Raw genomic sequence first — 17321 nt, 5'->3', positions numbered from 1 at the left:
TATATATATATATATATATATATATATATATATATATATATATATATATATTTATTAGGCACAGTTTGGTCATGTTTGTATGTTTTGCTAACTCCAGTAAATGTGAAAGAACAAAACATGGAATCTGTACTTTCTGCAGGTCAACCCAGCAGTTTGTGACAGTTTGAAAGACTCTATGTGGCAAATAGATTTGGGTTCTAATTCCATCCTGGCAATAAACACAACAGCTAATCTTCTTTTTAATAATAATAATAATAATAATACTAAAATTTTATTACAAGGCACATTTTTAAAAGCCCAAGGGCACAGTACAAACAATACAATCATAATAAACAACAATAAGCAAACATACTGTACATATAAACATACATATATATCTATGAAACTGAAAATAAAAAGAAAATAATACAGTGTAAGGTTATATAGTGTAAGCCAGTCCAAATAAGTGAGTCTTAAGATGGGAATTATGTCCCAAATATTTTGTGGTAGAGAGTTCCAGAGATGAGAAGTGCTACTTAATACCCTGGAACCCAGGGTAATCAGGCATGCAGGGTGAATGATGAGGAATCCAGATGTAGAGGACCTAATAGAGCAGTTGGGGGTATAAACATATATGAGATCAGAGAGATATAATGGAGCAAGGTTATGAAGTGCTTTGAAGGTTAAGTAAAATAATTTTATAACTACTAGTGACTGGGTGGGATTGTGATTGAGAGTTTTTTAACTATACAAACTGAGTATGATTAGATAGGTAGGTATGAAGTAAACCAAATAAGGGAGGTATCAGTAATGCTGATGGTAGCTAACCGATTCAACAAATACTATGTGGTGTCATTTCAATGGCTGCAGAGAGATTGAGTGGGACAAGGATTGTTAAAACTTTAGCATCAGCAGCCATTAATAGGTCATTAGTGACCTTTACATAAACTGTTTACATATAGGGTGGTCTAGATCCAATTATGCAATTTTCATTATGCTATAACTTATGAAGTTTATTACATAGAAGATCACTCGAAAAGTCCCAGACCATTGAGAAGTGTGAGAACTGATGAATGAAGAGTTGTCTTCGCGCCAAACTGGAATCGTCCCCGCATAAATCAAAGTCATCCAGACGATCTGGATCTGCATAATTAGATCTGGACCACACTGTACTGTGTTTTGAAACTGGATTCAAAGAACTGCTAATCGAAATCCATGCCTAAAAAATACATTAAAAATTCTGATTAGAAGATACTAATGGGAACACAGTGAATCATATCAGTTTACCTTTTAATTTCTTAGGTGTTTGTTAACTGTGAAAATATCATTCAGAAGTTTAGTAGGTTTAATGCTTAATTCTTCTCAGGAAAATTAATGGAGAGGTAGGTCTTCAGTTCAAAAGCGTGATCCCATTTGAATGCACTTCTCCTTCATACACAAAACCTTTTTTCTCAAATGATTTATTTAATAACATTTTAACGAAAATATGTGTGCTTTGGATATTGCGTGGGTATGACTGTATACCCAATTTGAGGTTTTTTTTTTTCAAGCTAGGTCTCTACGTATTACTTGCAGGGAAATCATGGGGGTTGGTGGCAGGATTGGCACTCCAGCCACCGTTAAAAAAAAAAAAAAACTTTATACAGCTCTGAAATGACAGAGATGATTCCTTTCTGCTCTACGTGGGAGTAGCTCTGCTGCAGCCACTCATAGGATGGAGTTTGCATTATGAAGGGGATGGGGAAAACCCTCAGGTGCCCCATCCCTGGAAGAGTCAAATCTGTCAGAGATCCAGTGGGGTTCAGGCCTGTTGGGGCATCATGGGTGACATAATTGTAACCACTGGCACTGACAGAGATGGCTATGAGGATTGTGTCGGTCCCCATGGGTCTGGTGAGCGTAGTGAAAGTGGTTCCATGTTCCTTGAGTTTGTAAAAGGTCACGGGCTACGGATTGCTGGATCTTGGTTCCAACGCCTTAAGCCTCATCATTGGACTTGGTACTTCAGTACTGGTGGTGTGGTGAAGGAGATCGATCACTGTGGGCAGACGCTGGAGTCACTTGCAAAATTGCTGGGTCTACGGAAGTGCCCAGTTTGTGAATTCTGACCATATACTTATTGTTGCTACTCTGAAGATCCCAGTAGGCTACTACCTAGTAGGAAAATGAGGCTGGACCTGCCCAGACTCTAAGACCAGGCTTTTTCTGACAAATGTGCACGCAGTTTGTGTGAGGAACTTAACACTGATTTATTTATTAAGGTATGTACTGAACAAGTAAGTATTAAATATCTGTTGAGTTGAAAGTGTCATAAGCAAGGGAAGATCATAAGTCATTATTCTGCCATTCTGTATCTTCCCTTAAGGCACTTTAAATTTCCAGGTACATAAAAACAAATTTAAAATTTTCTCCAATATACTTCCAGTATTAAGATGATACTGAAAATGTAGACAATGCAATATTAGAAGTGAACTTGAATGATTATATAATACAGTTTTAAATCCTTACTTTCTTTATTAAAGGTACAAAGATAACCAACCCCACTACCAGTGTTTAAAGTAATTCCCCCAGTAGTTTCAATCCTTGAAATGCAACACATATAATACCCTGACAAAGAATAAGAAACAGGTTTTTGGAACTCACAAACATGAAAGGAGCTTTGGCTGTTAAATGGTTATTTTTTTACAAACCACAACAGAATGGAAAAAAGAAAAAAGGGGCTGAGATTCCAGCTAAACTTGCCATAACTTGTTAATCCTCATATAGCATCGGCTCCATCAGGACACATGTTATTGGTTGTCAGAAAAAGTCGCATGCAAGAATGTGCTGGAAGTTCAGCACACCATCACTAAGTTTCACGTGTCCAGCATTATTCAGCTGTGTAAACTGACTTGGTCTGGGGGTGAGATCAGCAACTGAAGTCAGCAAGTGTAACATATCCAGTGACTACAAGTTGTGTAAAGGGACATCAGCTTAAGCTAGTCACACTTCAGTTCTCCTTAAGATTATTCTGGTAAAGTTTCAAATTCATGTCCTTTCAATAACATAACATGAGATATATGATAAGAGTAAGGAAGCAACCAAGCTAATTAAAATATAAAGCTTTTTCAAAAACCTTGGTTGTGGCGTGCTATGAATAACAAAGCTCAAAAGAAGACAGCTGGGTTTTGAGTAGAGGAGTGTCTACAATTGTGCATTTGGTAGGTGTTTTCAAGATCTTTGCATGTCATATTTCAAATATAATATCAGCACAGGGCTCCAAGAGATATGTAAGGTTGAAGTTTATTGTTGTCATTTACAGAGTACTGTGAAAATTCTTACCTGCATCTCTAACCAAAGTGCACTGTTTTGCCACACTTTGTCACTATGATCAACAAACATCTCTAAGTGAAATGGTTGTTGAACAACCATGGATCAAGATAGGACATTTGAAATCATTTTTTAATTAAAAATGGTGTGTGAAAATTTCAGGTTGTGATAATGCTGTTGGTTTGTGGTGCCTTATTGGTTTGTTTATTACTTCTACCATTATAGATCTATAGGTCCACTATTGTGAAGACACAGGTAATAAGAGTAAGGGATAATTAGGATGTGGTTAAAAGATCTATCCTTCAAAATGTACTTTGGTTAATCGTATTTGTATACTTGTGACGGTGTGGATATGTCCCATGCCACCGGGTCCTTCTAGGAGCCTCTTGAACCCACCACCTTTGATAACGTACCCGAGGGATGAGCCTAGCAAATGAGGTTACACATGCAGCAGCAAAGAGTATGTGCATAAAGTGAAACAGTGCCTTTATTAAAATCCAACAAAGCAAAGTGTCCAAATTAAACAGTGCAATGCAATCAATTCATAAATAATCCATAAAAAGTCTGTGCAAATGAAGGTTAAAACCAGTCAAATAAATAATCCATTAAAACATAATGTAGGAAGCTGTCCTTAAAACTCAGTCCCTGGTGCAGCCCTTTAAAATCAACATCTTCTCTGCTAGCCAAAAAACAAGAACTTGCAGTAGAGGAGACGGCCAACAGTCAGGTGCAGCCATCGTTCTTCCTCGTGTCTGGGTCCCTACTGTCCCATGACTCCCAGCAGGGCTCCCTGTCTGAGCCTCCCCGATTTCCGCTGTCTTCTCGGACTTACGTGGAAGAGGCATTCAGTGTTCGCTCAGCTGGAGGAGCCTTCTTCAGTTCCTGAGTGATGGCTGCACACTCTTGAAAGGACTCTCCTTCCAGCTGCCTGCATTTTTTCTTTCTGGCTCGCTTTTGCACTGGCTCTCTCTGCCTCTTGCCTTCTCCGTCCTTCCTTTAACCTCCTTTCTTCTTTCTCTTTCTTCCAAGCTGTCCTAACTTTCCATTATTTCATTGTTACGGTTTGCATGTTAAATGTTTATTGTTATGTATTTTCTGTGATGGATGATACATTGTAGATTTATGTATAAAATAGTTAATACAGTACCTCCAGAAAGTATTCAGTCCCCTTTACTTTTTTCATATTTTGTTATGTTGCAGCCTTATGCCAAAAATTTTTAAATTCATTTTTTGCTGCCAAAGATGCTTCATCGAAGTACTGATTAAAGGGTTTAAATACTTGTTGGAGCCACCCACCACAGAGGACATGGACTTACCTGTGCTTGCTGCCCCACTCACTTTTGTATGCAGACACTGGTGATACCATATCTTAGCCATATCATTGGTACAGTATATAAATCCTATTAATCTTTGTCTCGAGAAAATACGTCCAGATATTCAATGTTTTTAGTGAAAACTTCAAGCCTTGCCCTCCATTGCTGAGGTGTTTCTTTTGAGCATTGTTCATCCACACATTTACTTTATTTCTTGTTTCACATAGGTCTTTCATAGTGAGAAGTGAGGTGCGTGTGTGCGGCATCTAATGACTGTGGTTGAGCGTGAGCAGAGCAGACTGCTCCATACACACACAGGGCTTTAGTTTATATTAGTCTAATATATATTTTTTTAAATATATTTCATTTGACTAATACTAATATATTATACTGGTATCTACTGAAACCATTAGATTTTTTTAATTATACAATATGTTTTTTGACTGCTTCTAGATTTTTAAATATTCCTAAGCAGTACACAAACTCATTGTTATTGTTATTTCTCCATAAAATGCATTTCCTTTCAAGTGTCAAACATCTTTTTAATGTATAGGATTAATTCAAATTCCAACTCTTATAATGTGAACATTGCGTTAACACAAATTGTGATTTTTGACTGTGACTGTGGTTGTTTACATTAACTTGTACTGTGCTCAACTGGCACTTCATTTAAGTGTGGTTCCTGCTTAGCATGCAGTACTGTCAGGAATAGTCTCCAGCTCCTGAAATGAATGATTGACAGGAACACTGCAGTCAAATTCACAGAAAAAAAATTACCATGTGCTAGAGGGGCTAGTTTTCATCACTAGTTTTTATACACACTTTACAGGCAACAAATTAGTCAAGGTCAGTTTATTATCCATAACATGTATGTTGTGGAAGGTGTGTTGGCTATCTTATCAGTATTTCAGAACAAAAACTAGTGTGACTGGTGATGGCTGTGTATAGCCAGCACACTTCAAAGCACCCTAGCAGCTGACCAGTGGATGGATCTGAATTGTAGTTACCCGAGACAATATTTGAGCAGTGTTTACCAGACAATATATTTCGGCTCATAACATTATTAAAATATTATAAGTGCTTTGAAATTTCTGTTGTACGTAGTCATAAATTATGTTTTCATTGTAGGATTGGCTTTGATCCATTTTTATCCAGCTGTACTAGTAGATTGTATATCATTGTACTCCCTTTAGCCTGAATTGCGTAACTAGGTTACATCCATTTAGTTAATGGTCTTTAAAGAAAGCAGTTTTAGGTGCAGTAAAAGTACCCTTTAAAAGACTTCTCCATTAGGCTGCCTTGAAACACATCCAAAGTAAAAACTGTGACCTCAAATTCTTTGTTTGTATATTTCTTCCATCTGATCAGCTTTTCCCAATTCAGGTCACAATGTTTACTTGCTATTGTGCCAATTCTAGAATTTTCAAAGAAATTTGCAGTCACACATATAGAATCTAGTTTCACATCTCAGTCAACCATCAAAATAAAATCTTTTTCTTAGCAAGCAATATTTTTAAGCATAAACTATTGTTATTTAGACTACTTATTATTTTAAATTCTACTGCAGTGCTCTGATGTTGTGCTCCTTAAAGCTCTCTTCACCTTTAATTACCCAGAAAAAACTCACCTGTTATATTTTGTCCTCAGTATCTAGGAGCAAAGTTACCATTCAGTATGTTTGTGGGAACACAGCCAGAAAGGGGTGAATCTTTTTGATCCTTGTTGTTTTTTTTTTGGGGGTGGTTCTTCTGCCTCATCATTGATGGAGGAAAAGAACAGGCCTTGAGACATCCAGAGTAACCCCTCTTAGAGGTTTCCTCATGCTTTTGAATATTCTATTGGGAGAATTTGTTAAGATTGTTGACAACAAAATATGTAACATCAGGGTGTTTCATGACTGGTTTTATAAAATCATAGAAAAATACCTGATTTTTGTCAAATGTTATAACTATACTTCTTCTGCCCTCAATGTGTCAGATTATGAAATGAAATACAATAAAGACAATTATTAATTGATATTCAGTATACTGTACATGATTGTGATGGTTTTAAATTATGAGTACAGTATATTGTTATTTATAATATTAATTTACTGTCTTAAGGTTTTATTTTTTGCAAAAGAAAATGAACACCATGATGTGTAGATTGTAATTAGGGTTATATAATAAAATTAATTAAAGGGCTTGTTCTTCATATGCTTCATACAGTACACCTTTCATTTTTTACATTTGCTATTATGTGGAATGTTCAGCCTTTAAAATGTTAAAACATTACTTACACTTTTGACATAACACTTATGTCAAAAGGTTAAGCCATAAACTTTCAGTTCTTGGAATGGACAGGTTTAAATTATTAGGTTTAAGTTTCCATATGAAATAAATAATAATTCAAAGTTCTTTTCAGAGCATTGTTTTTGTGACTTTTATCTTGTATTGAGAGAGGAGAGTAATTTTGTTGCTGTTTAAAAAATGTATGAGGAAGCAATCATTATACTATCAATATTAAAAAGTAAAATACAGTAGTTATTTGTGCTCATTGCCAAAATGATATTTATTTATAAAATACATTTACAAGTTGATATTAGCCTGACCGGAGCATCCGAATCTTATTTAATAGTTTGTCTTGATAAAATACATTTTGTCATGGATTTTTGAGTAAAAATGAAGGTTGTAGTTTTTTTTTTTTTTAATACTCAGAAATAAATAAACACATACTAATATTCCTTATTAAAAAATTAGTTTCGCTTTGGTGCCCAAATCCATCAGTACTGGGAAGGAAAAAACAAGCTGAATTTTAAAAGGATCTCCTTTTTTAATCATTTATGTCTGCATTGAAGCTTTTAGATTAGTTTTTTAAAGGAAGTGCAAAGGTTTGCTTAAATAGTTGTTTGCCACATCACTATTTAGTTAATATGAAGTATTAAAATTCCTTTGCTTTTTACCATCTAATATCTCTTGAAAAATATCTCTTTCAAGCAGCAATTAGCACATCTGCTAAGTTTCATGCTGCAGTTTAATTTGTGCTTTATTAAATTGAAATTGGACTTTTCTCTTAGTGCTCCAATGCAGCCCTATGATAATGGGGAGGTTATATTATTTGGCAGTGTGATACAGTGACTTGAAACCCAAAGGTTGCCCTACCTCTGACTCTTTGTATGACCGGGGACAAATTCTTAAACTTGCTTGTGCTCCAATTATAAAAATTCAATATGAGTAATTGTATCATGCCCTTGTACTTGTTAAGTGTCATGGGGTGGAGTTAACTGTAGGAAGGTGCTACATTTGTTTTAAATTCTAAAATGGCTCCTCATGAGTTAGTGTGCACTGCAGTGGACTGCTCTTATGCTTGCTATTGCTGGGATAGGTTCCAACTACTGTGAGCCTAAAGTGGACTACACAGAAATAAAAATGGATAGTTAGATCTTTCCCACAGTCCACTAGAATCTGTTTATAAAAATCTTAGGTCACATGCTTTTCTTTAAGGTATTAAGCATCACTTGACTAAGGTCAATAACATTGTGCAGATTTTGATGAAAGAATAGCATAACTTGTTTTTACTTTTTTTTATTTTATCTTTTTTTTTTTTTTACTGATTAAAGAAATACTGTATGCAGTGGAGTTTTTTTGCTTAATCTTTAGTGAACAGTGAATTGGCCGTTTTTTCCATAACACAGATTTTCTAACTTTTTATAGCAATGTGACATACATTATTATAACACACTTGCCAATAAACATAACTGTATACAGATATTAACTGGCCTTTTCAGATTGTTTTGTCACCCCTCTTGACGTTTCAGTATGTTAATATCAGAAGAGTTCAATAGATTGATTGAGACTGTGAGGAATGTAATAGCCCTTTTCTATAGCTGAATTTTTTTGGTCTATACGGGGAGAAAAATGTCTAGTAAAGTTTACCAAGTCAGCTACTTGATGAACACAGAACAGCAACTATGCTCATAGAGTATTATGGAAAATTCTTTAAAAATACATAAAGCAAAGATGCTCCCCAAAATAATGAACAGTGAACAGTAAAAAAATGAAGTAAATCAAAGTTTTATGTAATCACTCTCTGCCATTAAAACTGCATCAGTTCTCTTAGGTATGCTGTCATGCAGTTTTTATAGGAAAATCCACTGATAATTTGTACTGTGCATCCTGGAGAACTTGCTACTTTGTCTTAGTCTTGATGATGTTGAGATCAGGGCCTATTGAGGTCATGCACAATTTCATATGTTGCAGAACTCCTTTGTTCTCCTTTCGCTAAAGATGGTTCTTTATTACCGTTAAGTGTTTGGATCGTTGTCCTACTGCAGAATGAAGTTGGGGTCAGATGCCTCTAATGGTATTGTATGATGAGCGAGAATCTATGCGTACTTCTCAGGTTTAAGGATTCCATTATTTCTGATCTGATAATTACCTCCACTTGCATCCTCAAACCAGTAGGGAAACTACACAGTGCTTTACTATTGGCTCCAAACACTCATCCAGCTAGTGATTTTCAGCTCTTCTACAGTGAAACAGCCTTCTGTTTGAGCCTGAAACATTTCAGATTTTTACTTGTTAGTCCAGAGCACTTGCTGCCATTGTTCAGTACCCTAATCCTTGTTTTTTAGTGTATAGACGAGTTTTCACATCGAATAAATGGCTATTTGGCAGGACCTTTTCCATAATTACCACTTCTAATAACATTTCTCTGCTTTAGAAGGGTGTACTTTGTTGAAATAGTTTCTATGAGTTCAGAGATGATATCAGTGTTGGAACAATTCAGATTAAAAAGGGGTGACAGTCTAATGATTCTCTCATCTGCTATAGTCATGGACGATAACTGCATTTCTTTTCTTCACACTTGTTCATTTCCTTGTGCTTCTTCTAAAGAGCTTATACATGACATTTTGGAAATCTTCTTTACTGCTACAATTGAGAGAGACATTGCTTGTGCAGGACAACCACATTGTGTCTTGTTGCTATGCTCACACTTGCCATGATGTAGGAATTGATGATTTGAAGGTTAAATGGTCACATCTGCCACACTCTTTTTGTTTTGTTGCCTATCAAGCAATATGATTTGTTTCCATTTTTGTTTCAGTTAAAAGGCTTGGTTCTTGAACATTCCACCTGTTTGTTCTCTTTCTTTAATCTTGCACTGGACTATGTACCTACATTGTAGTCAAGGTTTTAATCTGAAAAGTGGTGCTATTACTTGATATGTTGTTATCTTTAACAAATTACAAAAACAGTAATTGTATCCTTTACTTTTTTGGAAAATAAATATTTGGTTTCTGATCACCCACTAATGCAGAAGACAAAAAATAAACATTATAGCACAAAGGTTATATAAATAAATCTACAGAGTCTAAGACACATATGCAGTACTGTATGCTTTTCTAAGATAATGGTGGAATTTTAATAAAATGTATATATTTTTTTACTTTTTAACTTTCAGATCATTAAGAAGAAATATAGTTGTTTTCTTGAAAAAAGAAAACACTGAAATATTACATCTCTTAACTAACAACAGGATTTTATACATTACTGCATTTACAACTACTTTTACTTTTTTGTACTTACTGTTTAAGTGTTATTAAAAATTAAAGTTTTTTTTAACAGTGGATGATTTTTTGATGCATTTATAAAGCTCAATTTCATTAGAACATGAACATATGCTTCATTTTTGAGAAAAAGCTTTAGCTTAATTTAGAGTGCTTAACAATGAAAGAGACCATGGAGAGAATGGCTTGAGCATGATACACTGGTATTGGTACTCTTTCTGTGTGAATGCAATTCTAAAATTTAATTGTATTCTTTGATTGTTTGTATCTGTAAAACTCTGATTGTAGTTAATTTGTGAACTTTCTTTAAACATTTCCAAATAAAATTAAACAATTCTTTATCACCATTTGCAAATTCAAGGCTTGAAGATAATTTTTAATTCTACAGCAGGTTTTTATTTTGTAAGCTGTACTTTAAAAGTAATCTGTCATTCATATTAACCCAACTTGTATCCAGCTCCTACCCCATCTATATAAAAAATCTGATTTTTGTGTTATTATCCATGACATAATATATTTTCTTTTTATTCCTAATCAGGTTGCTGTGGTGAAAGTGAAAAATACTGACAAGGTTTTTGCCATGAAAATACTGAACAAATGGGAAATGCTAAAGAGAGCGGAGGTATTTGTTTTTTAATTGACAGTTTTTTATTCTGAACTTCCTATTTGCCATTATTTTGTGCACTTCAGGTTTATATTTACAGATTTGTATGTCACAAACATGTTTTTCTTCTTTTCTGATTTTTGTGTATTGCTTTTTATATTTATTTTAGAACAATGCAGCAGTTGTATTGTATTCTGGGGCACTAAACCATTTATTCTTAAAAGCTTTAATTTTCAAATAATGTGATGGCTACGTTTGGAAATTAAAACCCATAGTTTCACTCTGCTATACTGCCACCCCCTTTTTAAATACAGGATGATTGCATTATTTAAGAGAACCCAATAAACTTTACTTTTTTTTTCAAAAAGTTTGATTGCACAGTGAATCCAGCAACTTTTCTAGGTATTTATTTGGTTTAGTTAAAAGTTTGTAATTGGTTGTAAACCCTAAACAAAGTTAAGTTTTCTTGTCAAGAATGGAATTAATTTTTTAACTGTGGCTTACAGATTTTTTAACATGGCATTCATACAAAGGTCACAAAGGGACATGATTCTTTGATTAGAAAACAAGACTGTGAAATATTATTACTTAATTATATATTATTTAGTTCCACCTAAGTCTGTGAGGAATGCAGTGTTCTTCAGTGTTTCATTGAAGTAAGCTGTCTGATACCTGCTGAAGTCCCTGCTGTTGTCTGGGATTAAGACTTATGATGCAGTATAAATAGATTTGTCTATATGCTTGTGTACACTCTTATCCTTTACCCTGTACTCTAGGCTTGTGAAGGCTGCACAGATTTTTTCACTATCAGGTTATACTAGCTGGATTTCTGTTATCAGTTGTCTTTGCCTTGAAATTCTTCTGAGTTGCGTTTGAGCCCTTTTTTTGCAATAAACATTCAAGGGGTGTCTCCGTTTGTTGCAGTTTGCTTATAGTGGGGAAAAATTATATAAATAAAACAAAAGATTGAGTGAGCGTATTTTTTATTTTTACTCTACTAAAGCTCAGAATAAAAAAAAAACAATGTGCTTTATATTGTTCATTCAGTGTAATATATTGACAGGATAAAAGGAGGGCAGTTTGAAAACATATATAGTCGAATCAAACACAAGACACTTTATAATGAGTCCCATTTGAATGTAGTTATAAGGTACATTTCTAGATACTATGCAACATCCAAGCAAGAGTTTCTTTATGAATTAAGCTTGGTTCTGTTTAGCTGCAAAAAGTATGCAAAAACCAAAACACAGTGCTGTCAGTCCATACATTTTCTTAACATGCTTATTCAGTTGATGGGTACAATGACCCATTGTCTATCATGGCAGCACTGGGTGCTATATAGGGAATAAATCTGGAATGTGTGCAAGTCAGTGGGTGTGAACACTCACCATACAGTGGAACCTCGAGTCACGACCATTATTCGTTCCAAAACTCTAGTCGTGACCCGAAGTAATTTCCCCCTTAGGATTGTATGTAAATACTGTTTAATCCGTTCCAGGCCGTATGAACTGTATGTAAATATATTTTCTTTAAAGATTTTTAAGCACAAAAATAGTTAATTTATACCATAGATTGCACGTTGTAATAGTAAACTAAATGTAAAAACATTGAATAACACTGAGAGAAACACCCAGGCTCCCTGCTTAGCAGCTCACTTGCTCTCAGCTGCACGCGAGCCTGCGCTCTCTCTCTCTCTCTCTCTCTCTCTCTCTCTGTCTCTCTCCTGCACCGGCTTTCTCCTCCTGCTTCCTGCCTTCTCCTGCAACCTCCCGTTCTTTCCTGTTCTCTTCTTTTTCCCATTAGCCGACTCACGCTTCTATTTATGAAGAGGCATGTTAGTTGTGGCAATCAGCAGCTCCTGGGAACAATTACGTATGCGGACCGCTTCTCACCTGTGCACATAGGTGAGAAACGCCCACAACACACAATCCTCAGGGACTGCTTCGGCCACACACCACCACGCCCCCTCGCTAAGCCGTGAGTGCAGTGATTATTTATTAAAACTGGCCTTTTTGACGGGAGCTGTGGACCCGCTATACCACAGGAGGAAGCTGGGTTGAGAGGAGGTTACAATTTTGAGGGAGAGTCCCTTTGCGTGATACACCGAGAACAATGTACAATACAGGGAGAGACTGAACACGTGTGGAAATCATTGTCGCCTATGAACCGGAATGGAAACTGGCTTGTTTGCCAACCGAGTGTGTGGTTGTGAACAGATGTAAAAGTTTGGCGAACTTTTTGGTCGTATACCCGATTTGTACGTGTTCAGAGACGTTCGTGAACCGAGGTTCCACTGTAACTTGTCATAATGGACCAAGTTAGAATTTCCAGTTAACCGTATAAACATCTTTAGAATGATGGATAATCATAAGAAAAATTTTTCCTTGTTGAGAACTAAAGAAACAAATGGTATACTTTTCTGAACACTGAAATTTGTTTTTCTGAACCATAAGGCTTGACCTTTATGTTGCCAGGCTAGAATTGCAAGCAGTTGTTTACCAAATGACATTTGTAATAACCTGAGTCAAAACAATAAGGTAGAAATTGAAGGGTAATGAAAAAGCAAAGGTCAAAACCAGAACTCAAAAAACAAGATTTTCTAATAGCCATTGTTCATAGGCTAAATCCATATAAGGAACTGTCATAAGACAAAAACTAGATTATGCACTGCCATTAATGAGACAAGCTGTCATCAAAAAGCCATATTTCAAAGGACTCTAATGTTTATGCAAACGACCATTGAAAAAAATCCAAACTCTGAAATTTTTTGTGCATATAAGGTGACTGTGAGGTTCTCCATTCAAAAATGCATTGTGACTGAAGTGCAAATTTGTTGCAGAAATCCAACCTCACAAATGTGTTTTTTTTTTCTAAAGATTTTTCTCCACAGAAGTCAAGATTCAAATGTTTTTTTTCTCTAAAAGCATTCACCTCTAAGGGTTTACATTGAAGAAAACAAAATCTTGGACAGTAGCACTGGAATTTAAGACCACATTGTCGTGACACAAGTTATCGAGTCACTCCTTACCAATCATGACATGCACCTTAGTAACTTGTTAAGTGAATTCTGAAATAGAAAAAAAATGTGATGCACATACAACTTAAATGAAAAAAGTAAAATCATCCTCAGGCAAGTACATAAATATATGAAAATAAAGCCTGACAGCCCAGCTTTTCAGTTTGTTAAAACCCAATGCACAAATTCATCTAAAGCAGAACATTTTTTTTTTAAATAAGCCCAAATCAGAACAGGTGGGATCTCTTATTCAGAGATGCCACTGGTTCCAGGATTGTTGAGAATGTCCTTCCACCCATTGGAGGCTGACATGGCCTGTGCATAGTAATAGATGGACAATAATCAGTCAACTAACAGCTGAATAGTGTTGAAAAAAAATATCTTATTCACATCAGTTGTTATACACAGCTGGGTTGGGCAGGCAACAAACACTGTTTCCTGGGATAAAGCAAGAAGGTGTGGTTGAGTTAAGTTAAGGGACAAATATATAGGACAGTAGAGGATTGAAAAGACATCGTGGTCTAATGAATCAATTTTGCTGCCAATTTACACTGACTGAAGGATTAGTGTGTGGAAAGAATGCCATGTATCCATATAGCAGTAAATACTAAACCTTTAAAAATATCCTCCATTTGAAATACTTAACTGTCCCTAAACTATCCATTTGAAATACTTAACTGTCCCTAAACTACTAAAGTTTACTCCCATTGCAGTACGATCTACAGGTTGACACATTGTTGATGTCATTGCAAAAAGGCAAGCAAGATTTTTCCTGAGACCATACCACTAAAAGAATATGCATTCAGCTTACCATGTATTTGTGTAAACTAGCACATTAGAAGTACTGATTTGATTTGTTATATCCTCCAGACTTTCTATGATTTAACGGTTGTCTTTTGTGTTTAAATGACTACTTTGACATAGTAAAATATCATATATCCCTTTGAATACAAGTGACACAGCTGAAAAGGAAACATTCTATAGGTTTTGAACTGATGGGAGAAGCCACTCTTGAATAAAGAAAGTAAAATTTAGTCAAACAAAACATGTAGCATTCAGAAATGCACCAGACGAATGGTGCACTTGATGTCACCTAGGTACTTCATCTTTTTCACTGGTTCTGAAACCCAACATAGCCATGGATGTCTGCTTATATGCCCCAAATTTATCAGGAACTAGTTTTTAGTTCTGAGAGTTGTCACAGAAGAACCACAATCCTGATATGTTATATCACCCCTAACATCTTAGTAATATATAAATTTCAGTAGTGATCAAGTCTACCTTTCACGTACCACAATAAACCCCTGTTGCATCTTTTGCACACAGTAAGGTACAATGGGACGGTCCTTTTGAAAGAAACACCCATGGACCAACCGAAAACTCCGAAAACTGGGGTGTTCATCCCTATACTATATACAGTAATCCCTCGCTACTTCGCGGTTCACTTTTTGCGGATTCACGACTTCGCGGGTTTTTAAATATAATAGTAGTATTTCCTAGTCTAAGAACAACAAAACAAGTTCGGTGACTAAGTGCGTTGTAACACGGGCTGTGATTGGTACATGGGAGGGAGATGACAAATCACAGCTTCCCGCTTTCTAATTGGGCCCGTGATTGGTGCTTTGACTGATGCCCAGATCCCACAGCGGCCATTTCGCTTCAAGCTTTCTCGCTAAGCGGTTTACTTTACACTGCACTGTGTGTAATTTTTTTGTGGTTTCTTTGTGTTGAAGTTCGCTTCAATTTTCACCCCCTGCAATGGCTCCCAAACGTGCTCCTTCTTCCAAGGCTGGTGCTGAGCCTAAACACCGTTCGATCGGTCCAATTTTGCAACAAGGCCGATGACGTCATGACCGCCTACAAGCTGCTCTTCGACCGGAAAAAGAAGCAGCGGCAGCAACTACCGATCACAATGTTTTTGCAGCCTCGCAAAAAAAAGCCAGTTCCTACTACGAATACACCTTCGGAAACCGTGGAAGAGGTACCCCCGGAAATGTTAGGTAGGTCCCTGTTATTAATAGAGTAAAGGGTGGGTTGTAAACAGTACAGGGAGGGTTTAAAAACGTCCAAATACACGTTAAATAATTAAATAAATATGGTGTCCCTACTTCGCAGAAATTCAGTTATTGCGGCCGGCCTTGGAACCTATCTCCCGCGATAAAGGAGGGATTACTGTATACTCATTCGGGACCCATGGATAACTGTGTTTCTAAGGAGTTAAAAGTCTTGAGATGCTAGTTGTCCTGCAGTAATGAGATCATCAGTATTGGGCTAGTCACCTCCCTGGATTACGAAAGGCTAAGAATCAAAATGCGAGCCTCAGAAATGGATTATTCACAGCTGATCAGTTTGAAAAAAGAATTACAGCTTACTACTTGGAACATTAGAATTTTAAATGGAAAGGTGGTAATTGTTGTGGAAGAAATCATGAAGTACAATTTAGATGTCTTGGTCATTCGTGAAAGTAACAGGCGAGAGATTGGAGCAGGATTTTTTGAGATATTCCTGTAGGTGTAAGAGTAAAGCAGGAAGTGGGTATTATTTTATCTCCAGAAGTTGGATGCAAAGTGACAGAGTGGGAAGCAGTGAGCCCCAAAATTCTAGTTACTGTATAGAGTTACATTTAAAATGTAACTGTTCCACGGGCATATGCCCAGTGAAGGATTCAGATATATTAGAAAAAGAAAAGACTTTCTTGACAGCTCTTCCAAGAGTAGCAATCTCCTCTGAAAACAAAAATAAAAACATAATCATGGTGGTTCTGAGAAAGACAATTGGTCCATCCATGCCGTTATTGGGAAGTATGCTGGGAAGAAGATGAAACATACAGAGGGACAACAAGTAATTGAGTTTTGTGTAGATAATAAGTTGTTACTTGACAGTTCCTTTTTTAACAATAAAATAATCTGTAAAGTAACATTTGAAACTGAGGGATGAAAGGTAAGGAGCATTATGGAGTGGATTATATATCCCAAAAGTTTATGATATGCAGTGTGTGGTGTAAAAGTAAAAGAAGCCAAGTTGTGAATTGCTCATAAATTTGATGAACTGCCAAATAGGGAATAAATGGATATAAATGAGATGTTTTTTTTTTTTAACACTGCAGAATTCATTTGTGGAAGAAAGATAATAAATAAGTTTAAAAGAACAAGGTGGAGGAATGAGGAGTTAAGGAAAGAGAATAAGAAAAAGTGTTATGTGTCACTTAATTTCTTTCTCATTACTTTCTGCTAGGTCATTATTAGTTTCTGTTCTTAAAGTTTCATAGCTTTGATACACTGTGCTGTACAAATAAATGTGATTGGACACAGAAAGGTGCATTTTATTGGCTGTTATAAATGTAGTCCATCAGAATTATATAAGGATATGAATGATATATGAAGCAAACATTAAAGTTTTTTTTTTCTTTTTCTTAAAATCAGCCTTTTATTGTGGGTCTTATGTAAGATTATGAATGACACAGGCAGCATTAAACAGGTCAAAGGGTCAGGCCTTCAGTTTGACACGCCTGTTGTATTTGGAGAGTGTAAAGCTGCCAAAAAAATTAAAACA

General features: G+C 35.9%; 1 protein-coding gene across 4 annotated transcripts in view; it reads left to right on the top strand.

Annotated features, from left to right (window-relative positions):
- The window catches only part of LOC120525692 (serine/threonine-protein kinase MRCK alpha-like), a 429465-nt gene that overhangs the window by 169688 nt on the left and 242456 nt on the right, over positions 1-17321 (top strand). For all 4 annotated transcript variants that reach the window (XM_039748213.1, XM_039748214.1, XM_039748215.1 and 1 more), the window contains exon 3: positions 10688-10771. In XM_039748213.1, the coding sequence (XP_039604147.1) occupies positions 10688-10771 (84 nt within the window). The remainder of the gene's footprint in view (positions 1-10687; positions 10772-17321) is intronic.

Source organism: Polypterus senegalus, chromosome 3 (assembly GCF_016835505.1).
Source record: "Polypterus senegalus isolate Bchr_013 chromosome 3, ASM1683550v1, whole genome shotgun sequence".
NCBI classification, from domain to species: domain Eukaryota; kingdom Metazoa; phylum Chordata; class Cladistia; order Polypteriformes; family Polypteridae; genus Polypterus; species Polypterus senegalus.
This window is presented reverse-complemented; position numbering and strand designations above follow the sequence as displayed.